The sequence below is a fragment of the Cotesia glomerata genome, linkage group LG1 (genome assembly GCF_020080835.1).
Source record: "Cotesia glomerata isolate CgM1 linkage group LG1, MPM_Cglom_v2.3, whole genome shotgun sequence".
In the NCBI taxonomy this organism is placed as follows: Eukaryota; Metazoa; Arthropoda; class Insecta; order Hymenoptera; family Braconidae; genus Cotesia; species Cotesia glomerata.
In genome coordinates this window covers 10963054-10986537 of record NC_058158.1, presented here as the reverse complement: position 1 = coordinate 10986537, position 23484 = coordinate 10963054, and the positions used below count along the sequence as shown (strand labels likewise).

General features: G+C 31.9%; 2 protein-coding genes across 5 annotated transcripts; one reads left to right on the top strand and one right to left on the bottom strand.

Annotated features, from left to right (window-relative positions):
• Window positions 1–214: 214 nt before the first annotated feature.
• Window positions 215–17171, bottom strand: LOC123274628 (hemocytin-like). Its single transcript, XM_044742335.1, has 23 exons — window positions 17108–17171; window positions 16861–17020; window positions 16642–16769; window positions 16473–16568; window positions 16185–16393; window positions 15122–16103; window positions 14619–14906; window positions 14114–14547; window positions 13783–14050; window positions 9827–13711; window positions 7493–7993; window positions 7264–7423; window positions 6834–7180; window positions 4731–6761; window positions 4551–4670; window positions 4261–4485; window positions 3697–3980; window positions 3336–3617; window positions 2950–3213; window positions 2455–2607; window positions 2268–2382; window positions 1772–1978; window positions 215–429 (listed from the first exon to the last, which is right to left on the bottom strand). The coding sequence occupies exons 1-23, from the start codon at window positions 17169–17171 to the stop codon at window positions 242–244; spliced, it is 11391 nt and encodes a 3796-aa protein (XP_044598270.1). The 3' UTR covers window positions 215–241.
• Window positions 17172–18303: 1132 nt separating this feature from the next.
• On the top strand, window positions 18304–23284 carry LOC123275418 (protein anon-37Cs-like). 4 transcript variants are annotated; one of them, XM_044743531.1, is made up of 8 exons: window positions 18304–18572; window positions 18633–18909; window positions 18974–19187; window positions 22199–22429; window positions 22487–22612; window positions 22667–22869; window positions 22936–23056; window positions 23123–23283. In XM_044743531.1, the coding sequence occupies exons 1-8, from the start codon at window positions 18371–18373 to the stop codon at window positions 23234–23236; spliced, it is 1488 nt and encodes a 495-aa protein (XP_044599466.1). In that variant the 5' UTR covers window positions 18304–18370; the 3' UTR covers window positions 23237–23283. The 4 variants fall into 4 exon arrangements, with proteins under 4 accessions (XP_044599466.1, XP_044599465.1, XP_044599462.1 ...); XM_044743530.1 differs by lacking the exons at window positions 22199–22429; window positions 22487–22612; window positions 22667–22869; window positions 22936–23056 and adding exons at window positions 19262–19492; window positions 19567–19692; window positions 20217–20419; window positions 20485–20605 and having other exon boundaries at window positions 18305–18572; window positions 23123–23282; XM_044743527.1 differs by lacking the exons at window positions 22199–22429; window positions 22487–22612; window positions 22667–22869; window positions 22936–23056; window positions 23123–23283 and adding exons at window positions 19262–19492; window positions 19567–19692; window positions 20217–20419; window positions 20485–20605; window positions 20691–21114 and having other exon boundaries at window positions 18305–18572.
• The last annotated feature ends 200 nt before the right edge of the window (window positions 23285–23484 follow it).

The window sequence follows — 23484 nt, the reverse complement described above, 5'->3', positions numbered from 1 at the left end:
AGAAAGAAAATAAACTAAATTGATAAGAAGATCTCGAATAATGTGGAATATTCAGAAGAATAAATATTTCAAAAATAAATTCAATGAAATACATGTAAGTAAAGTTAATATATTTATTAAAGAGTATATTTATTTAATAAAATTATTAGGGGTTTTTTTTTAAGTACTCATAGTTATAATAATAATTATAATGAAAAAACAGTGAAGCATTTTACGGATGAAGAATCATAGAAAAAAATTTTTAAGCTTTTCTATTAGCTCTGACTTTTTCAAAAAGGTTATTATTGCATCCTAGACATGAACATTTATTTGGAACTCGTACATGTTGTGGAAATTTAGTCTTATCATCACATGTCAGATCAACAGTGATTCTCCTCATTTTACCAACTGGTCGACAACAATTACATTCTTTCAATTGTCTTTGAGTAACTGTAATACATTTATAAGTAAATTATAAAATTCCATAAAAAATATTTCTAAAAATTTTTTACAAGTGCAATTTTTTTATAAAATTATTTTCATAGTAATTTAATTGTTATAAAATTATAAAAAAAGTTTCTAATTAAAAATTTAATGACATTAATGTGTCAGTGTCTTAAATTTCATATGATTATTTATTCAAATCTATATTATTATAAGAGATTCCTATCTATATAGTCACTTATCACGATATCTCGGGAACAATCAGACCTAGATACTTAAAATTTGATAGGGATATTATTTATGCCATGAAGAGGTCAGCTAAGAACGGATTTTAAGAAATTTCTCCCCCAAAGGAATTCGCGGGGGCGTTAACAATGAAAAATTCCCGTTTTTTAAAATATAGCTCCTATCGACTCCAAATTTAATATGAATCTTCTGTAAGAGATGTAGAAATAATTTATGAAAGAATTTACGATAGATCACCCCAAAAAGGGGTTGTAGGAGTGGACATTAACAATGAAAATTTTTATTTTTCAAACTATAGCTCCTATAGACTCCAAATTTGATAGGAATTTTCTATAAGTGATGTAAAAATCATTTATGAACAAATTTTACGATATTTCATCCCACAGGAGATTGCGGGGGTGGGTATTAACAATAAAAATTATTAAGTTTCATACTGTAGTTCCTACAGACTTCAAATTTAGTAGTAATTTTTTATAAGTGTTCAAAGAGTTTATTTATAATTTCCAACGTTAGATCCTTCTGTGCCTAAATTTGAGCGAATTTAGGCAAATTTGTGTGAATCAGGTTTTCAAACTCTCAAAGCGATCATTTATAATTTTCAATTTGTGCGAATTACGGCGAATTCCGAAGAATTAAATCTTTTTGTCTGTATGTCTGAATAAGCGTGAATTACGGCGAATTAGTATGAATTTGATCTTTGAGCGTGTGTGCCTAAATTAGCGTGAATTACGGGGAATTAGTATGAATTTGATCTTTGAGCGTGTGTGCCTGAATTAGCGTGAATTACGGCGAATTAGTATGAATTTGATCTTTTAGCCTGTGTGTCGTCATATCAAAACTTAAAATCATTAATTTTGAAATAAAAATATTAAATTAAAAATAATCTATACTAATATTATAACGAGGAAAAATTTGATTGTTTGTTTACATTAAATAGTCTCCAAAACTACTGAACCGATTTAAAAAATTTTTTCACCGTTGGGAATTTACACTATCTTCAGCTGACATGGGCTATATTACATCATAATTAATTTAAACATTTTTATTGAATACCCGTGCGAAGCCGGGGCGACTTGCTAGTAATTATTAAAAAAATATTTACCAGCATCAAATTGCATTTTCTCATTACAAGTGCCATAACATTGAGAAAAATCTTCAATTAATTCTTCATTCTTGCACAATCCATGTCTCTTTTTATTCACCGCTATAATTCCAACTGTTCGCTCTTTGTCGACAGTAATAACGTTACATAAACTCACTGTTGACTCAAAGCTGTTGCAATTCTTCACTGTTTTATTATTGAACTCTTCTAAAAAAAATAATTTATTCCATAAATTTGTATGCTGATAAAAATAGAAACAGAATTAAATATTTTTTCTGCCCTCCGGCCGGAAAGTGGTAACTTTCTGGCCGCTGCGCTAAACAAAGTTGCCACATTTCGGCTACGTCGAGCAGAAAAATAGTATACACACCTTGGCCTGTAAAAAGTAAAGCCTCAGACCACATGTTTATCAACCTCGGCTTCGCCTCGGCCAATAATTACATGTGATCTGAGACTTTACTTATTTTACTGGCCTTGGTATGTAATATACTAATACCTAAATAAGTAGTCTTCTTATCAGCGCATACTTGACAGCAACCGTCGTCATTAATTCTCACCGATTTACAATAAGAAACATCTGGACATTGTTGAGAAGTGCTATTTACTATCAACTAAAGAAGTTTTTATTAATTAATAATTTAAATGATCAATTCATCAAATTAATTATAAATATTTTATTATACCTGATTGTCTTTAATCTGACAAATATAAGTCTTGCAATTATCATCAGATTGCCAGGTGGCATTTATTTGATGTAAAATTCCATCTTCTATACAATATATCTGCTCGCACTCGCCACAACATTCTCCTTCCTTTGGGTCTCTGTACTCCCAACCCTGTAATAAAATTTACATATTTTTTTTTCAGTAAATTAATAATATTTGATGACAATGAAATTAGCAAACACTTCATAATTTTTTTATTTGTCTTGAAAAATAACTTAAGCCTGGAAAATTATTTTTAAAAAATTGCATTCATAATTTTAAAGTTTCTAAAGATGAAATTTTTAAAATAAATTTTCTTGCTTTAATTTTTTAGTTAAACAATAATGATAAATAACCAACCACAAATAATAAATAATAAATAATAAAAAATAAATAATAATTTTCTTGCTTTAATTTTTTAGTTAAATTTCAGTATAATCAAATTTATTATTCTTAAGATAAAAGAAAACTTACTAGTTTACAATTTTGATTGCAAGTTCGTACAGTTTGTACAAGTTTAATTTTTCCAGTTTTATTTAAGCATTCCTCAGTTATACAACTGTTTTTAGAATTAGTCCAACTCATTCCAGGCAGATACGTTTTATTTTCAGACCTACACCCAATACGTGAGTACGCTGGGCAGCATTGTCCAGCGATTTTCTCTGTTTTAATTTCATACTTTTCTTCCTCAAGCGGGTCGACTTTTTCGCATTTTGTAACTGATTCTTTTATCCGAAGCTAAAGACAAAAGTAGTAAATTTTTTTTATTATTAATAAAAAAAAAAATTATTAATATAAAAAAAAATTAGTAAATAATTTATAAATTGCAATTAATTTTGTAATATAAAACCAAAACTTACACTTTGATTGTTATAAATGCATTCATAGTTGGTGCAAAAATCTTCTGAGTGCCATTTTTCACCGATAACTTTTAGCGATCCATCGACTACACAACTAGTTGGAATACAAACTCCACAGCAAGTTACATTTTTATTTTCGGATGGTTTATACTCGTAACCTTTCTCACAAGTAGTTTTGCAATTTTCTTTGATTATTTTCTTCTGGATACCAAAATTTGTTTCATTTACACATCTTACTGTTTCACACACATCATTTGGATTTGATCGCCATTTTTCTCCAACCTAAATACATTTTTAAATTATTTTCTTCAATATCATATCAAAAATAACTATTCTAAAATTTTTTTAACAAATTACACACATTATAAAATTTATCTCCGTGCTTACAAGCTACTCTTTCCATTCTTGGACAGCATTGACCTTCTACAGTTACTTTTTTGAGTTTGTAATTTTTACTATCTGAATGGTCGTAAATTTTAGAGCACTGAATTTTTGTACAACTTGATTTGGGAATAATGTCAGTAGATTTTTCACAAACGCAATGTTCACAGAGTCCTTTTGTCCATTTTTCTCCAATTTTTGCTGCGTGAGACTCTGTTTTATTATTACGAGTGACAACATATAAACATTTATCTTGCGGTGGCTCTGAAAATTATATTTATTATGAAAATTAAGTTAACCGACATCTAAAAATTGAAAAACTACAAGTGCAGTTTCTAAAAAATATTTTTTAGTTCTAATTTTTTAAATGAATAAGAAAAAAAAATTAAAAACGTCGGCTTTTTTCCATTAATTAAATTAGAACCAAAAAAAATTACATTTATAATTTTTCAAATTTTCTAAATGTAGAATTTTTATTTTTTTTTTAATAAAAAATTTTATACTAGACCTAAATTTGCCCAACATAACTCAGTAAAATACTTACGACATTTATAAATAGGACAACAAAGCCCAGGAATTATCTGCTTTGTAATATTGTAATATTCAGGGCACTTTGGCTTTTCTGGACAAGTTTCAGGTTTACAAACCACAGAACTTTGCGGGCAACATCCCTTCGTATCAACAATTTCAGTAAAACCAGGCTGCTTGAGTTTTTCCTTATCATTAGCTAACAGAGTTGTTGGCGGACATTCTTTCCTTGGCATACACTCTAAAAAAAAAATAATAAAAATAAAAATCTTACACTTATAATTACACTAAAAATTATAAACATACGACAATTGAACTTCTGACATCCATCAGTTCCATTGGTAGCTTTTATTATCTGACCGTATCCGCATTTTGGATGTTGAGCTTTCTCACAAGTTATATTCTTCGGTGGAACAATAATAGGTACTAAAAAATCACCAAATTAAATACATATTTTAATTCCTTGAACTTAATTAAAATATTTACCGCATCTATACTTGGGACAACATTCTTCTTCAGTTCCAGGAACCTGCAAGCGGTTGTAGTTCTCCAGACAAACAGTTTCTACCGCTGAGCATTTTGTTGTTTCGCAATTAACAATTTGGTTTTTGCAAGAACAATTAGTACATTTATCAGGGTGCCAAGTTTCCCCTTCCAAATGTCCTTCTTTATCGCAAACAAAGCATTTCTTCTCAGGAATACATTCGTCATTATGTAAAACATGATCTTTTGGACAAAAGCAGCCTTCAACTAAATCAGAAGCGCATTTACGGGTTTCATTCTTACGTAAAGAATCACAAGTCTCAGGACAGCTCGGTCCGCAAGTTTTATACTCCAAATTTCCGGAACAACTTAGAGGACAAAGCTGAGAAGATCTCCAATCGATACACAAATTTGATTCTCGACATTCTCTAGCATAAGCTTCGATATCTCCACAAGCATCACCTTCAGCGCATAAAGTATTTTGACAAGATTTAATAAAAGGCATCGGGTCAATTTTATTATGACATTTTCCAAAAATGTCTTTGTTTGACAGCACCGAGCACGAGTTATTTGTTTTCAAATCGCATGTCTTAACCGGTTGACTGAGACATTCCTCAGCCGACACCAATTGAACTTCCGGAACTCCAGTGACCAACCAGCTCAGTCCAAACTCATTTACATCCTCAGTAAATTCATTATTCGATTTTCTAAATCCTTTTTCTTCAATTATACTGCAACTACCACAGAGACCTTCAATTGCGCTTCCAAAAATTTTAGAGGGTATTCTTATAGTGAATCCAAAATTCTTTTTATAACTCGTTACTTCTAACTGGATCGCTGGTATCAAAATATTAATATCATTGTTTGGTTTTTCAGTAAGACTCATCCAAGAATTTTCAAACGGCGCCTTAATTGGGTTATTGTCTACTTCTAGAATAAAATCTTGAGTCTTCAAATCTTGTTCAATTTCAACAAAATGTTCTTTGTACATCACTACTAAAGCTTTTGTAAAAATTCCTCCATCCCAAGGAACGTTTTTCATGAATACACGGTACGTGTGTTCTTCTTCTTTACTTTTTCCAATATCTTGCGATAGAACGTAACTGCAATTTCCAGCAAAGGAAAATTCCCGGTTATTAAAATCGATGAAATTTGAATAGCCGAGTCCATTACAAGAACAGTCGCGACATTCTGTAGGAGAAATGCAGTCGTTTCCTTTGCGAACAGTTCCATCAGGGCAGAAGCATCCGGAATAACAAAAGCCATCTGTAGAAGGACACGCACCAATTTCTTGCAAATTGTCACACGTGATCTCGCATTTGCGTCTGAAGCAATCCTTGTAAATTAAAGGAGATGGACAGTCCATGTTACAGCTGTGAATATTTCTCCAAGATGACAAATCGACGTTATTGTCCGCAGCTTGACAATCTCTTACAAATGATTGCAATTCCCGGCATCGACATTCTTCAGGCTTCACATTTTCAGACAAACACTCACACGTCGTCTCAATACAACGGGAAATATACTTGTTTATTTCTATAACATTGTTACAAACTGAAAATGATTTATCTTTCAAAGCATGACAAATTTTTTGGGCTTCTTCCAGTGATTGCTTCGGACATCTTTCAGTTTCGCATTCTGACAAGTCAATTAACGCCCAACTATCTCCAAAATCTTTGGATGTTATCGCTTGACTCCCATCTGACTTCAATCGATCATTTTCTATATTATTGTCATAATATCCGCACATTCCATCAATATGCTTAATCAATTGGGTTGTTACACTGATTTTAACATTTGCATTTTGATCCCACGTGAGCCAAAAGCCGTATTTTTGGGATACAAATTTAAGAATGTTTCCAATTTGGGTCACTTCAAATGAGTTACCTTCGTCATGTAAATTAACTATTTCTTCCGGTGCGAAATTATTTTTATTTATGCTTACTGACATATTGGAATATAATAAAATTGTATTATTATCTGAAGCTATCTCAAGCATTTTATAACAAGACTTTTTATCACACGATTTTCTTACTGAAAAATAAAAACAGAAAATTTAAGCAAATTTAAGCTTTGAATTATAAATTAATCAAACAATTTACTTACACGCAATGTACCATAAATTTTTATACATATCCCTGACAAGAAGATGATCACAGATGTCATATTTGTATTCTAATTTGTCGAATGTATTGAAAGAGCGCCCGGTGATATTACAGACAACTTCTGCTGGAGGCGGAGGTCTGCACATAAAATTGGGACAAGCAGCTTGGTCATATAAGCTCGAAGGTTCATAAACTACTTCATAATTTGGCGGACATTTAGCTTCAGGACACTTAATTAATGATTCGTATTTTTCAGACACAGTAATTTGTTGGGAAGATACGCATAAATATTGCTGGCATTCAAATTCAAAAGGTTTAAATTTATTTTCATTTTGTATTGAATTTTCACTAGATTAAAAAATGAATTAATAATTAATATTTATCAAATTATCAACAAGTTTTTGATATAACAAAAAGAAACAATGAAATACATTTTGCTTGGTGATGAAAATTGACTTCTTATATCAATTGCAGGTGCTTCATTTGCAAGCAATGAAGGATCGGTTATATTTTCAGCCGAAGGTTTTTTTATCGGAATCGTGTTATACCCCGGTGGACATGTTGGAACTTCACAGCGAACAGTAACAACGACTGCGCAAGTAAGACAATATTTATTAGCTAAGTAATTTAATTTTAATAAATATTAAACTGTATTTTTACCAGTTGAAGTCTCCTGGACAGTAACTTGATGATGTTGATCAAAACTATTCTGGCTGATAGAAATTTGGCAGCCAGTTTCATCATCTGGACAATCTTTAACTCCGTTACACCAGTCAGCTTCTCTGATACAGATATTGCTGGTAGGACACAGTCGCATTCCAGGTGGACAAGGCTTGCAAGTACACCCACACAATTCTGTGATGATTGATTGAAGACCTGGCTTGCAAGGATCGCAAAGCTTCGGCTGACACTCGGGAACTCCATTCATGGCACACGAACATGTCTGACAATCTTTCGTTTCATAAGAAACTCCTACTGAGTAAGTGATACTGTTCACCACGCAAGGACACTCTTGTCTTAAGACGCAAGCTTCTCCGGTCCACCATGAAGATTCGTTGCAGTTGCACGCGTTTCTTGATAAATCTTGGTAAATTCCCGGGCATAAATTGCAGAATGATTGATCTTGTTGATTTTCTTCAGGCTCTTCTAGTTCAATTTTAGCTAGATTGATGAAAATCATTAAAATTAATGAAATTAATTAACTAAGTCATATTTAAATTAATTATACTCTGAGAGAAAAAATTTCTTTTGAAAAAAATTAGCAAATATTGTAATAAAAAGGCCATTCGGCAGCCGAAATGGAAGTAGATTTCATTTTATATACAATAAAATTATTTTTCAAAATCATAATTATCCCTGATTAAAAATAATAATTTAAACCGATTGACAATGTTCATGCTCCCTAAGAGAAGAAATTCGAAAGTGTTTAAAGTATTCAGAAGTATTGAAAACAATTCAAATTTCGTTATTTCCAATATTTTTATTTTTTAATCAAGGATTAGATGCTCATCAATGATATTTATCATTTTTAATTACTACAAAGACAATCCACATAGTTATTTCTTAAAAATCATTATTATTTATTCTATAGTTAATTTATATAATTCTACAAAACTTAAAAGTTATATTATACATTTTATTTTATATTATTATCATTTCACATTTTAAAATTCACATTTTTAAACAAAACATTTAAAGGACGGATTTGATTAATATAAAGAGAATATTATTAGTTGAAGAAAAAATAGAAGAGAAATCTCGAATTATATAAGTTATTTTACCATGGTATAGGCCTACAGGGGACCCGCCATGTAAAAAAAAGGGGACGCGTCGACTAACACAGTACCTCATGGGTGATGTGGAAATCTGTGAAACGACAGATATACTAACGACGGAAATGACCACATATTAAACAGGAAGGATACTTTATATCCTAATTGAGAATATGAATTGAAAAAAAAAAAAAGTAAAATAATTAACTCTATGTTGATTGTGTACGTATATATGTATACAGAGCAATTATCAATAAAAATTATTATAACAAATTCATATCTCATAAGGGAAATTTTTAACAATGAAAATTTCTAATCAAGGTTGCATTGAGTATGAAAACAAAAATCAAAGAAAAAAAAAAGAATGAATCGACTAGCTGTTTTAATGTATTGTTAAACTGTATATAAATGCTGACACATGAAATCATTTCCGAAACGAATGCAAAAGTAAAATTTCATTTTTGGGAGGGTCATTCTTAACGCAAAAAATCAATAGATATATGAATTAAAGCTTATTTAATAAGCTTTCAGATGCATTAAACATAAATTTATTAGGATATTGTGTTCAATAGTATTTACATGGAAAAACAGTAAAAAAATGGGAATTTTTGAAATTTTTCAAAAATTTCAAATTGCTCTCATTTCTAAAATAACCGGCCGATTTGGCTCATCTTAGAACTTAACCTCAGAAACCGGTCAAAAAATAAGTATGTTAAATTTTATTGAGATCCGATTAGAATTGCGGAAGTTAGAGTAGAGACATAGCCCGTTATATCGTATATATATATATATATATATACATACATATATAAACTTTTGAACCATATGTATTTTCTGAATCAGTTCGACGAGCTGAGTGAGGAAATAGCAAAATTTTCCAAAAGTTGCGTCATGAGAACCAATACAATATTTAGATTTCTATGAAATCTACTAAAAATTACTTTGCTGAAAAAAGTTTTAAAAAATTTAATTTTTTAGCTGAAGAAATAAAAATTTTTCTTACAATAATTTTTTTGTTGGAAAAAAATTTTCTAGACTTAAAAAAAAAAAACAATTTTAGATAGAAAATTTGAGAATTTTCATCCTAAATTATTTTTTCCCCGCAAATTTAGAAAACTTTTTCGTTTAAATTTTTCAACAAATTAATTATTTATTAAAAAAATGTTTATTTTTTTGAAGATAAATTTTTTCTTTCAGTGTAAAGAGTAATTTAATTACTTACGATATGGAATAAAACATCCATGAACTTCAACTTTAAAACCGACATGTTGATGCCACTTGACGGGCTGAATTCTCAAATACCTACCACGGATAGGCTTGTCAAAGTAATTTACCTTTGTAGTATTGCTATCAACATTTCCTAAAAAGACTTTTTCATTACCCTGATTATCAATTACAGGGTTCTTACACATCTCATCTTCCCCATAAAAAATTTTGTAAGCAGCTGTCCAAATATTATCAAAACCTTTGGTTTCAATTCCAGTGAGATTGACATTTTGAAGAAAATCAAATTGAACATACTGAGTAGGAGTGTCCAATAAAGGACGCCAAAGACCAGGTGAAGACAACTGTATATTAGGGAACATTTTATCAAGAGTAGAAGACGCCGTAACTTGTTGTTCGACCATTGCACCGCTATTCAAGCCCATAGCGTCGTCGCAAATCGGCTTGACTGCAACTACTTCATGGAATGTTCTGTTAACTAATGCCGTTCTATTCATATCAACAGTATAATGTTCATCGCATCCAAGTAAGTCAACTTTTATCGCTATTGCATGATGCCAAGTCTGGGGATTTATTATTAGTATTTTAGCTTCAATAGGTTCCAGGAAAAATTCTTTTACTGGTATTTTAGCATCAATTTTTCCTTGAAACAGTTGGGGATTTTTTTGAGCACTGTCTAGAATATAAGAGAAGGTTTTTCCATCTTGCGAATAAAGAAGCTTGTAACTTGTTACGTATTTTTCTTCTGCAAGAGATCCTTGCATGATAATTCCGTAAATTGGTTCAAGCCGTGGAAGAATTATTTCAAGCCATTGCTCAGAATCCATGAATTTAGGCTGCCAATTCTTCAAAGAATCATTTTTTGCAGAACTTGAAGTTATCAATTTAGCATATTCAGGTTTATGTTCAGAATCGATTGAACTACTAGCATTAAACAAAATTTCCCCATCAACAGTATGTTCAAATATACTCAAAAATTTATTGCTGTAACATGGTTTAGCGGGAGAAACTGTACTAGTGACAATAATTTTCTGCCGATCAAGAGTAATGACTTTATAGTCTTCAGTAACAGTTTGAACATGAGTTGATTCATTGACAAAGACTGATAGACAAGCTGATCTGTCACAAGTATAATAATTGCTCAAGCATTGACAAACTTCACAATCAGACTCTTTCTTAACAGCTCCAGGCTTAACTTGTTCACCAGAGTGTGATTTACAAGGACAGTTCCTTAACTCAACACAGGTGTCAAAATCTCGCCAATATTTATTAGCCGAGCAAACATTGTTATTTTTAATGCATCCTGGAACGCAGTTGTTGTCAAGAGTGCAATAATTCTGCAAAACCAAAATATGGTGATAATAATCACAAAGTCGGTTGCATTCTACAGCGCATTTATTCCAATATTCACCTTCTTTGCAGCGAGAGTCTGCTTGTATATCAGAAGAGGTACTACCACATTCGGGTCGCACTGCAATTACATTATCCGGCCAATCGCATACTTTAGTTACTGAATTATAAAGCGTACCAGGCCCACAGGATTTTTCAAACCACTCCAGACCACTAGCTCCTGGACCGCAATGGTAGAATATCTGACAATTAGAAGTGTGGGGCAAATATTCACCATTAACAGTACAAGAGCCTGAATATATCTTCGTGATATGAGTTACAATAGTTTTATTGGTGATGATTGTAACATTGGATGCTGCAAGAAATGATTCAGGAGGAGGTAGGACTATTTTTGATTTAGAACAAGCAGCACCACTGCAAGTTATTTTGCCGTGGCTGCAGAAGCAAGTTTGGCATTCATCGCTGCTAACTTTATCTCCTTCGTAATAAAGTATTCCTTCTATTTCATTGCATATAGGCTTGCACTTGCTTCTCGGGACACATTCAATGAATGAACTGTTTCTGAAAACATAACCCTTTGGACACTCTTCAGGAGCACATCCTTCAACACAAGTATCTTCAGCACAAGATTGCTTCCTATCGTTGAACGTCGCCAGATTATCACAAGTTTCGTAAGGACAAGTAGACATACAAGGTGTGTATATAAATTCATCAGGACACTGCATAGGACAACGTTCAGAACATCGCCATCTTATCGGAAAACCACGACGGTTACACTCGTGAGCGTAAGAAGACAAAGCTGTGCATAAACAATGACAATCGTCTCCTTGGTTACACGCGCAAGTGTCAAAAACACACCGCTGGACGAAAGGAGCAGGGTCAAGTTCCTTGTGACAGACTTCAAATACTTCACTCTGCAAAAACCCACATTTTTCAAGACCCCAAACTTTCCGCGCTGGATTTTTGAGACACGTATCAATTTCTTCTGCGGGTTCGGGGCAGTAGTCGTTCTTTTTCCAAGAATCTCCAAAAAGACGGGCTGACACTTCGGGAATTCCTCCGGATGGTGTTTTGAAATCGTCCTCTGCGTTGTCATTGTAGTCTCCGCAGAGTCCTTTAGTGTGAGTCTTCCACTTGGGATCTAGTAGAACGTAGACTCTCGTACCTTGATCCCACTGTAAAACCAATCCTAAATCAGGAACATCTAGAAAAATGAAGAGCCCAGATCTTCTGATGATAATACGCTTGAATATTCTGAAAGGAATCTCCTTGCCGTGCGCAAGTGTGATGGATTCTTGGTTGCTGCTACTTCCAACAGTCAAAGTAACCGATTTGGAGCACGAAACTTCAACGTTTCCGCAAGGAACATTTTGGATGGAGATATCAAAAGTATCATCTTCACCTAGAGAGCCTTTAGCAAGTACGTAGTCGCAAGACCCTTGGAAATCATACGATTTTTCATCAAAAGTAGTGTAATGTGAATCTCCCCAGACTGAACAAACCTTAGAACAAATTCGATTGGTGCAGTTCCACTTTCCATTGGAACATTTGCAAGTATTACAATCCTGTTGGATGGAAAATCCTTCTAGGTAGCTTATTCCACTGTGGTAACACGGACATTCTTTCTTCTTCACGCAAGTTTTGCTGATAGTATCCAGAACATACCCTTTCTTACACACGCATCCAGGTTGACAGACTGCCGGACTTTGGTTTGGAGCTGCATGCATATTGCGGCAAGTTCTCGGCTCAATAGGCTCACATTTGGTCATTTTAAAATGCTTACTAACGTCACAAATCGGATTCAAACTACCTGAAGCTGGGTACTTTTTGATTTCTTCTTCAGTAGCTGGGTTACAAGTCCAAACCCCGCTGGCACAAGTGCACAGATTTTTGCTTAATCCTTCAGACCTTATTTCACGATATCCTGCGTTGAACTCAAGTCCGTCGTACTTGCAAGGACATTCGCCGATTGGAGCACACTCTCCTTGAGCATTCAGTGTCTGTCCTTTCGGACAATTGCACCCTTCTACACACTCTTCCTTGCAATTAGGATTAAAAGATATATCTTTGCACGACCTTGCGCAACTACTTCCGCAAACTTGGTACTCCTGACCTTGCGGACAGTGCAATTGGAACCCTTCCACCTTGTCACGCCACAGTATTTCGACTCCTGAGATAGCACATTGTCTCGCATAAGCGGCGAAGGTCGGGCTCAAACATTGTTTGATATCTCCAGCGCAAGCACACATATCATACTTGCAATCGTCGTAAAATGGCTCGGGGTCTACGTACCAATTGCAGCTAGAAAAAACATCACCGCGTAATTGAGCGCAGTATTTTTCAGACTCGTGCTGTCTTTCAGGATTTGTTTTACAAGGATGTTGAGGTTCTTTCATTTCTATGTTCGTACATGCTTCATTTGTCTTCCATTTATTTGCAAAAGCTACGTCGGACTGCTCAATATCGCCAGCTGGTGTTAAAAAGTCGTCTTTTTGATTGGCATTAAATGTTCCGCACAAACCTTTTGTTTTTCCTGCGATTTAATAAAATAAAATAAAATTCAATTCAATTTTGGTAAGATACTTTTATACTATAAATAATTACCGCGAAATTCAGGTGGAGCTTTAACAAATACACTCGAAATTCCATCCCACCAGACTTGTAATCCATTTTCAATATCAACAACTACAAATAAATTACTAGCGAAACGTATCTTGGCCCCTTTAGCTTTTATCGGAAGAACTGCTACATCTTCACCGTTGATTAAAACTTGAAGATTTTGCTTGAGTTTTATAACAACCGGTCCTAGTCTAATGGTAACTGATTTTGTGCAAGAAGGAGCTTCATATGCAGCCTTTGCAAAATCGACGCTCTATAATTGTTTAATTGTTTAATTAGTTATGAAACTAAAAAATTATTTCTTCTTTTATATTACCTCAGAAATTGCGCCAGAGCATTGCACATTTTGAGTTTCAATGCTGTAATTATCCCCATTGACAAGATAGTAGTTGCATTTTCCCATGAAATCATAATTCTTCCCATCAAAAGTAGTATAATGAGGATCGCCAATAACAGCGCATCTTGCGCTGCAAATAACTTCCGTGCAAATCCACTTGCCCGATAAACATGTGCAAGTATTGCAGTCCTTAGAAACTGATTCTCCAGGTTGAAACAATTTTCCTCTAAAAGTGCAAGGACACTCTTCTTTAGCGATACACTTTTCGTTGTGAAGAACTGTATTTTCGGAACAGAAACAGCCTTCTTCACAACTGCCGTCGGATAAAGAAGAAATCATAAAATCTGCAGTACATGTTGCTTGTGATTTTGGCCCACAAGCTCTGTACATTTTTCCACCTGGACATTGCATTGCTGGAAAAATTAAATCGAGACTTTTAGTGAAGATATATTCATGAAAATCATTAAAATTGGGGATCACTTACGGCATGTCTCGTCAGAACGCCAATCAAGGAAGTTTATTATACCATCGTGGTGACATTGCCTGATATATACACCCATGGTTTCACAAGAACAGTAGCTCTTATCAGTTAACTGACAATTGCAGTAATCCCATTGACAATATTCTTCAAGAACTTTTGAATCCATAGCTTTAGAACACATCGTAAATTTGGGATCGGATAGCAATTTTGAGCAAAAGTCGGTGGCATTCTGAGTCAAATTTTTTCCATTGTCGCACGAATACAACTCATTGATATTGTCATCGCAGATTTCTTAAAATTTTAATTATTTATTAATATATTAGTGCGTTTGCTAAATTTAGAGTATCGTTTTTTAACTGGCATTTTGATAGAGATTTTTGAAATTGTGCAAAGCAATGTGTGAAGAGTTAATGTCAATTTAATTATGATGTTTCTTAGGGAGCACTTGCTCTAGAGTCAAAATTTAATAAATATTAATGAAGAAAGAAGAAAAAAATAATATTTACCACCAAGATTCAAAATTTTCCATGAAGAAGCAAACGTAGCGATACTTTGAGGATGTTTATTATTTCTAGTTGTCTTATCATCATTAATATCTCCATTCATACGGCCACAAAGCCCAGCAACTTTACCCCAAAGCGATTCAGAAACTTTAATTTGCAAAAAGTGTCGTGCATCCCACTTCAAACTAGCTTCCAAAGAATTCAAAAATACTAAAACAAAGTGAGATGATATTTCCACTTCTATCCCAGGAAGCTTAGCCGGAATCGGTAAATTTTTATTCAGTGACTTTAAGATCGGAATTCCTTTATCATTCAAAGTCAAGATATACTCTTTATCGGACAAGAAGATCTTTATTATCTTATGGCAGTTTTCTTCACTGCGCTCACAACTGGGACTGTTTTGCATTGCTATGGTAAACGTTTCAAATTCTATCTCTTGGACTAATATGTAAGCGCAGTTACCATTGAAACTGTACATCGCACCATCGAATGTTTTGAAGTGGTTGCCGCCCCAAGTGAAGCAAGTTTTTGGTTCAGTGTGGAATAATTCATTTGATTGTATTTGAGAATTTATAAATTGTGAACCCGAATTGGTTTTATATTGTTGATCTGATTGATAGTTTGAAGAATACCCACTCTGGCCACTGTATCCTGAACCAATAGTATATTTATTTTGAGAGATATAATCTCCAATTTGATTGCCAAATGTTGAACCTAATGTTAATCCATAATTTACTGAGCTGGAACCACTTCCGTAGCTAAATCCGTATTTTGAACTGCTGCTATATTGTTTTTGAAAGATGTAACCATTATTTTGATTCCCAAAATTCGTACCTAATGACAGTCCGTATTTTGCTGAGCTAGAACTATTTTGATAACCAGTTCCGAATCCTAAACTCAAACCCGAACCCAATCCTTGCTGACTTGAGGTATAACTTTGTTGAAAGAATTTAGAAGTGCTGGTCATAAAATTTAAATGTCTAGCCTAATAGATATCAAAAGTAAAAAATCAAAAAGAAAATATAAAATTTTATTTAACAGAATTAATAATTGAAGAAGTTATTACTGTTTGCCAAGTCGACTGTATATTACATTGAGGAATAGGTTCAGGTTCAAAACCTCCCTTACTGTAGTAACATATATATTCTTTAGCTGGAGGAGAGGTAAATTCACTCGAATCTGGACAGCTAATTTCACAAGACATCATTTCTTCATTCCCTTTACATTTGCGATTTCCATTAAAGGCCATTTTATTGGCGTCGCATACTTCTTTGGCTGTTTATAAAAAAAAATTTTGGTTAAAAAATGTTCAAATATTGTAATGAGTATAGAAAATTTTATTTTTTTGACTTACAATATTGACATTCGGGACCACGGTAGCTGGGCGGACACTGACACATATCGCTGTTTATACAAATTCCTCCGTTTTGGCAAGGCGGAGTGCAAGATGCTGGAAATTTATATAACAAATAATCAAAATTATTAAATTGAATGGACAATTTTTGAAGATAAATAAAACTTACGTTTGCAATCAGGAACTGAAACCCATTGAGAATTATCAGGAACCCAAACTCCGTTCCGACAGGATAGGTATGTAACTGATGATCCGTCCGGAAAGGTAAATTTATTCAGACAGGACACAGTACATGATCTTAAACACGAATAATTTATCAAATAACAATGAAGAAATATTTTTTTTCTGGTATTCGTTGGAAAAACTCATTAAAATTGGTTATATTTACCGGAAAGTACACTCTGGCCTTGCTCCTATGACCATAGGAGGCGACATGCACATTTCATCACGAATTTGACATTGCGGACCCGCAAATCCTTCTTGACATTGACATTGATTAGGAGCAACGCAAATACCGCCGTTTTGACATTCCGGTATGCAAATATGTGCTTAAAAAAATTAATTAATTTAATTTATTTTATATTGATTAAAATTGAAATTTTGAGAACTGAAGATATTATTTTATTTTTAAATACCTTTACAAAGCCGTAAAGAGCCATAAATGACCAAAAAATATAGTAATTGTAATTCTAAATTCATTATAATAACATAACAATTTTATCAATTTAAAAACTTTGGAAAAATCAAAAATTAAATTTTTAAAGGACTTATTCTAAATTTTAGTGATTCAAAAGTATTTTAGTAAGTGAAATTAATTTTAAATTGATTATTTAAGCTAACACTAAATATTAAAACTACAAAATTTGATTCAAATTGTTAATTGTTAATATTTTAATAAAATTTCTTTAGGTTTGAACAAACTGATTACTTTATACAAAGTAAAAATTAAAATCTTAGATGCAAGCATATAACTTTTGCAAATTCATGATGAATAAAAGAAGATTTGGTTGATAATTTTGCTATTTTATGCTATTCGTCATACTTTTTCGTGACTAAAATAAAATAAAATTGATATAATTTTATTTAACTCGGCTTTTTATGTACAAAAGAATACACGTTGCTTTAAATTGTTCGATAATGGCCAAGGTAATGGAAAATTATTGCGTTTTATTTAACAAGAACTGATAAAAAAACAGAAACATTAAAATATAAGAAGTTTGTCTTTTTAAAAATATAAAAAAATAGCATTTAAATAAGGAAAAAAATCATATTACAATTATAACAATGTCTATTAAAAATTTTTTATAAAAATATGTCTTCTTAATTTTTTTGTATGCTAAAAAAAATTATCACTTTCAAAAAAGCTAAAAGCCATGAAAGCTTATTTAAATAGACTACAAACAGAGGACAAATTCCATGTAAAGAATATAACAAAGCTTAATATGAAAGTTACTGAAATAAAATATGAAGAAATTTCTGTTAAAGTAATTACTGCTAGTTCTTCAGAAGAATATAGACACACTATTCAATCTAAAATTACTAGAAAAGAAGTTCAAAGCAATTAAAATACTTATAATATTTCTGGAAATAATTAATTTAAAAAGAGTTTTGTATTTTTTTTTTTTTAATTAGGGATATTCAATTATAATTTTTGTCTATTGAAAAATTATTTATGAAAATATACTTTTAGTTTTGTTATAAGTTAATAGATAAGCAAACTTTCCTCGACTTAATTTGCCAAAGGCTGTACAAGCTTATCTAAATAGCCTGAAAATACGATAAATTACGGAGTTTTAAAGGTATAAATAATCTAACATTCGTTAAACTTGTTTAGTTGACTTTAAAAATTACAAATAGTACAAAAATATCGCAATAATTAAACATATAAGTGAACCAAAATGAAAAAAAGACTTTTGATTCTGTTACTCCTGATGACTTACTTCTTTAACTCCGAAGGAAGGTCTCCTAGAGTCATAATTATTGGAGCAGGTGTATCAGGAGTCGCAGCAGCGTCTAGATTACTTGAGAATGGATTCGACAATATTACTATTCTTGAAGCGGAAAATCGAATTGGAGGAAGAATACATTCTGTTAAAATAGGTGAAAAATTATTTCTTCTTTCTTCATAATCTCATAAATTAAAGTATATTTTTATCACAGGTGGGTACGTAGTCGACCTTGGAGCCGAATGGGTAGTAGGAGAAGAAGGTAACGCAGTATACGACCTAGCTGATCCGTTGGGTCTTCTTGAGAAGTGTTCTGGATATAATGCATGGAATACAACGGCAAGACTCTTCGGATCTTCTGGAGAAGAAATACCTCGAGATGTCGCTAGTGGATTGGTGCAATATTTCAATAAAGTCATGGAAGAAATAAATTCTAAGGATGAGAGTGATGATGTAAAAGCTGAAAACCTTGGTCAATATTTCGACCCTAGGTAAGTGTTAATTATTAATTATTAATTAAATTCTTGAGATAGAAATTTTATGTATATTCTTCAGGTTGGATAAATACTTTAAAGATCATCCAGAAATAAGCCCTGAATTACATGAGCCTTTAAAGTATTTGCTGAATTTGTTAGACAATGTACACGATGCTGGCAAAAGTTGGTACGATGTTTCTGTAAACAGTTTATTGAAGCTAATAGCGATTGATGGAGATCATGCTATTAATTGGAAAGAACGAGCTTACAGTATGCTTTTCGACTTACTAATGGTTTGTATTTTTTTTTTTTTTTTTTTTTTATAATTAAAAATATTAATACTGAAACAAAGTTCTTGATGTTTTAGAAAAAATATCCTAATCCGGAAGAAGAATTACCTGTGAAGGAAAAAACAAAGCTTAATACGAAAGTTACCAAGATAAAATACGATGAAACTTCCGTAAAAGTTACGACTGCTGATGGAGAAGAATACGAGGCTGACCACGTCATAGTTACAGTGTCTTTGGGAGTTCTTCAAAAACATATGGACACGCTGTTCAATCCAAAATTACCTGAGAAGAAAGCTAATGTCCTTAAGGTAATTTTTTTTTTTTTTTTTTTTTTTTTAATATAACAGATTAATGAAGAAAAAAAATTGTAATTTTATTTTAGAATCTTACCTATGGGCATAATGCTAAAATAATTATTTACTATAAAGATCCTTGGTGGCTTGAAGACTTAACTTACATTCGGGGTATATACTGGACGGAAGAAGACAGAAAAGAGTTAGAAAATGATGTAAGGTTTTTATTATTTGTAATATTTTAAGAATTATTATTATTTATTTAATTGGCCATGAAGTCGAAACTCCTTGCGGCCATCCAAAATTCATACAAAAAATTTTATTATCAACGGTCTAAGTAGCAATTGGTCCAACTCCTTATTTTTTAGAGGGTGATTTTTTAACATTTTTATGTAGCAATAGTCCAATTATAAATTATTTGAATGATTTAAACTAAAATATTACATCTTTATTAGATACTAATGATATTAAATGGTTTTTTAAAGTGACAATAAATTTTGATCTAATTGTTTTTTCGTACAAATACAAGATTCTCTAAAATGGAGTTAGAAAATTTGCTAATTAGAATGTCGATATAATATATAATATATAAAGTAGTGTGTTAAACACTCAATCATCATCAAATAATAAAAACAATGAATACATATTATGATCTATCTGATTCTAAAAAATATTGATAACAAACAGTTCGAAACTGCTGGATGAAAGCATTGGAAGTATTTGATAAATTGTTTGTTAGCCTCTGCGAAAGTGGATGCTTAGTGTATCGGTGGGAACGAGGATCGAGCATAAACTAAAGTTGCTTAAGACTTGGGTAACTGGAGAATACGTCACGGAAATGGAGCTGGTTCCTGAAGAATTGTTCCAAAAACAAATCAAGGAACTTATCAGAAGGTTCTTTGGACAAGCTTATAATATTACTGAGCCGACGGAGATAATTCGGTATGGTTAATAATACCGTCACTTAATTAAATAAATTAATTGAGCTACTGAGCTTGCTATTTTAGGAGTATGTGGAACACTAATGAGAACTTTCTTGGTACCTATCGAACTGCGGGGTTACCTGAGGATAAGTTTGATAATCCCACTGGAGACTATGCCGAGCCGATTTTAATAAATGATAAACCAGTATGTCCTTCAATTTTTATTTATTTATTTATTTAATGAATACATTATTAAAGATTAAGAACTTATACTTTATTTTATTTTATAGGTATTGCAATTCGCTGGTGAAGGTACTGCTGCTCACTGGAGTCTGGTAGACGGTGCCGTTGAATCGGGATGGCGAGAAGCAGATCGGATAATTAATTATTATGCCGATAATTAATGTAACATATAATTTAAAAATTTTTGAGCATCGCTGCATAAAAAATTTCAATTTTAAAATATAAAATATAGCGGGATAAATATTTTTACACCTAGATTTCTTCTTATTTGTTTTATTTTCTAAATTAAAGGATTCATTTAAAGTTTATTAGATACTTCTAAGCAACTTTGTTTATAAAATTAACTTTGAAGGCCATTTTTATGTTATATAATCGAGATAACTTTGTGATTTAACAAATCCATGAACTTTAACATCTGTAAAATAAATAAATTGAAGAGATATTGAATAAATAAATTTTACTTTCAGTAGACTTGATTATTTCTTCGTGATCAATAATGAAAGTTTTAATTCTTCTACTAGGTTTTATAAGTGTTATTTCTTCTGAAGAAATATCACCTAAAATTGTAATTATTGGTGCCGGTGCATCGGGAATCGCCGCAGCTTCAAAATTGCTTCAAAATGGATTTAATAATATCACAATTCTCGAAGCAGAAGATCGAATTGGCGGAAGAGTTTATTCTGTTAAAATAGGTTAAATTAAATTATTTATATCTTCACAATCCTTTATATAAATTAATGCATCTTTTTATTACAGGTGAGTACTTAGCTGACATTGGGGGTGAATGGGTCACAGGAGAAAAAGGTAACGTTGTCTATGAGCTAGCTCAGCCATTAGGTCTTCTTGAGAAATCTTATGAAAATAATGAGTGGAATGCAACGATGCGATTATTTGGATCTTCGGGGAATGAAGTGAATCAAAAAATCGCTACTGAATTGATAGAATATTTCGAAAATGTCACTGAATCTATGGATTCGAGTGTTGATTTGAAAACTGGATCTCTTGGGGAATATGTCGAGATTAAGTAAGTATTAATTATTAATTGAAATTTTGATAGGATAAAAATTTTGATATATTCTTCAGGTTAGATGAATACTTTAAAAATCATCCGGAAATAAGCGCAGATTTACAGCAGCCTTTAAAGAATTTTTTGGATTTGTTGGATATGATTCACGATGCTGGGAAAAATTGGCATGAAATTTCAGCAAAAGGTTCTTTACAGTACGAAGAAACTGAAGGAGATCAGGCTATTAATTGGAAGGAGAGAACTTACGGTACTATTTTGGACATACTTATGGTTTGTAATCTCTTTTTATACACAAAAAAAATTTAATTGAATCAAGTAAATAATTTTAAAGAATTTTATCTTCTTTTGAGTAGAAAAATTGTCAAACTAAGAAATTTTTCTTGATTTAAAAATTTTTTGTCTTGATTCAAAACAATGAAACTCTTCAAAATTATTTTTTTGGTTCAAGAAATTTTCTCCTGATTCAAGTTCATTTTTTTTTAGTGTAATTGAAAATATATTAACATTAAAAAAAAGTTATTATTTTAGAAAAAATATCCGAATCCAGAAGAAGAATTACCTGTGAAGAATATAACAAAGCTTAATACAAAAGTTTCTGAGATAAAATATGAAGAAAATCCTGTAAAAGTAATCACTGCTAATAAAGAAGAATACTCGGCTGACCACGTGATAGTTACGCCATCTTTAGGAGTTCTTCAGAAGAATATGAACACACTATTCAATCCACAATTACCTGAAAAGAAGTTCAATGCAATTAAAGTACTTATAAGATATTTATAAATTTATTTTGAAGATAATTAATATAATTTTTTGTAGAATCTTTCCTTCGGAGGTGTTGCTAAAATAATTCTTTACTACGAAAATCCGTGGTGGCTTGATGACCCGACTTACATTCGAGCTATATACTGGACGGAAGATGAAAGAAAGGAGTTGGAAAATGATGTAAGAATTTTATTATTTAAACTATTTTAAGAATTAATATAAATTATTTGTTAGTCTTTACGAAAATGGATGCTTAGCGTATCAGTGGGGATGAGGATCGAGCACAAACCGAAGCTACTTCTTCTCTGGGTATCTGGAAGTTACGTAAAGGAAATGGAGTTAGTTCCTGAAGAATTGTTCCAAGAACAAGTCAAGGAATTTGTAGGAAAGTTTTTTGGAAAAACTTACAATATTACTGAGCCGACGGAGATAAAACGGTATGATTGATATTACCATCAATTATTAAATAAATTAATTATGAGCTACTGAACTTGATATTTTAGGAGTATGTGGAACACTAATGAGAACTTTCTTGGAACTTATCGGTCTCCGGGATTGCCTGAGGATAAGTTTGATACTCCTACTGAAGATTACGCCGAGCCGATTTTAATAAATGATAAACCAGTATGTCCTTTAATTTTTAATGAATAAATTATTAGGGATTAAGAAATACTTAATTTTATTTTATAGGTATTGCAATTTGCTGGAGAAGGTTCTAGTGTTCACTGGGGTATGGTAAACGGCGCCATTGAGTCGGGATGGCGAGAAGCAGATCGTCTAATTAATTATTACGCTAAAAATTAATGTAACGTATAATTTAAAAATTTTTGGGTATCGTTAAATAAATAAATAATATTAATTCTTAAACATAAAATGTAGCAGTATAAATATTTTGACACCTAGATTTCTTTTTATTTATTTTATTTTCAAAATTAAAGAATTTATTTTAAATTTATTAAATACTTCTAAGCGACTTTGTTTATAAAATTAACTTTAAAGGCAATTTTTGTGTTATATAATCAAGATAACTTTGTGATTTAATAAATCCATGA

Excerpts from the sequence above, each read along its gene's own strand:
- LOC123274628 (XM_044742335.1), bottom strand. The coding sequence starts at position 17,171 with ATGAATTTAGAATTACAATTACTATATTTTTTGGTCATTTATGGCTCT. Across the intron at positions 4,486-4,550 it reads ATGTCAGAAGTTCAATTGTC|AGTGTATGCCAAGGAAAGAA; the intron begins GTATGTTTATAA and ends TTTTTTTTTTAG. Across the intron at positions 2,383-2,454 it reads GTCAGATTAAAGACAATCAG|TTGATAGTAAATAGCACTTC; the intron begins GTATAATAAAAT and ends AAACTTCTTTAG.
- LOC123275418 (XM_044743531.1), top strand. The coding sequence starts at position 18,371 with ATGAAAAAAAGACTTTTGATTCTGTTACTCCTGATGACTTACTTCTTT. Across the intron at positions 18,573-18,632 it reads AATACATTCTGTTAAAATAG|GTGGGTACGTAGTCGACCTT; the intron begins GTGAAAAATTAT and ends TTTTTATCACAG. Across the intron at positions 19,188-22,198 it reads TGCTTTTCGACTTACTAATG|AAAAAATATCCGAATCCAGA; the intron begins GTTTGTATTTTT and ends TTATTATTTTAG.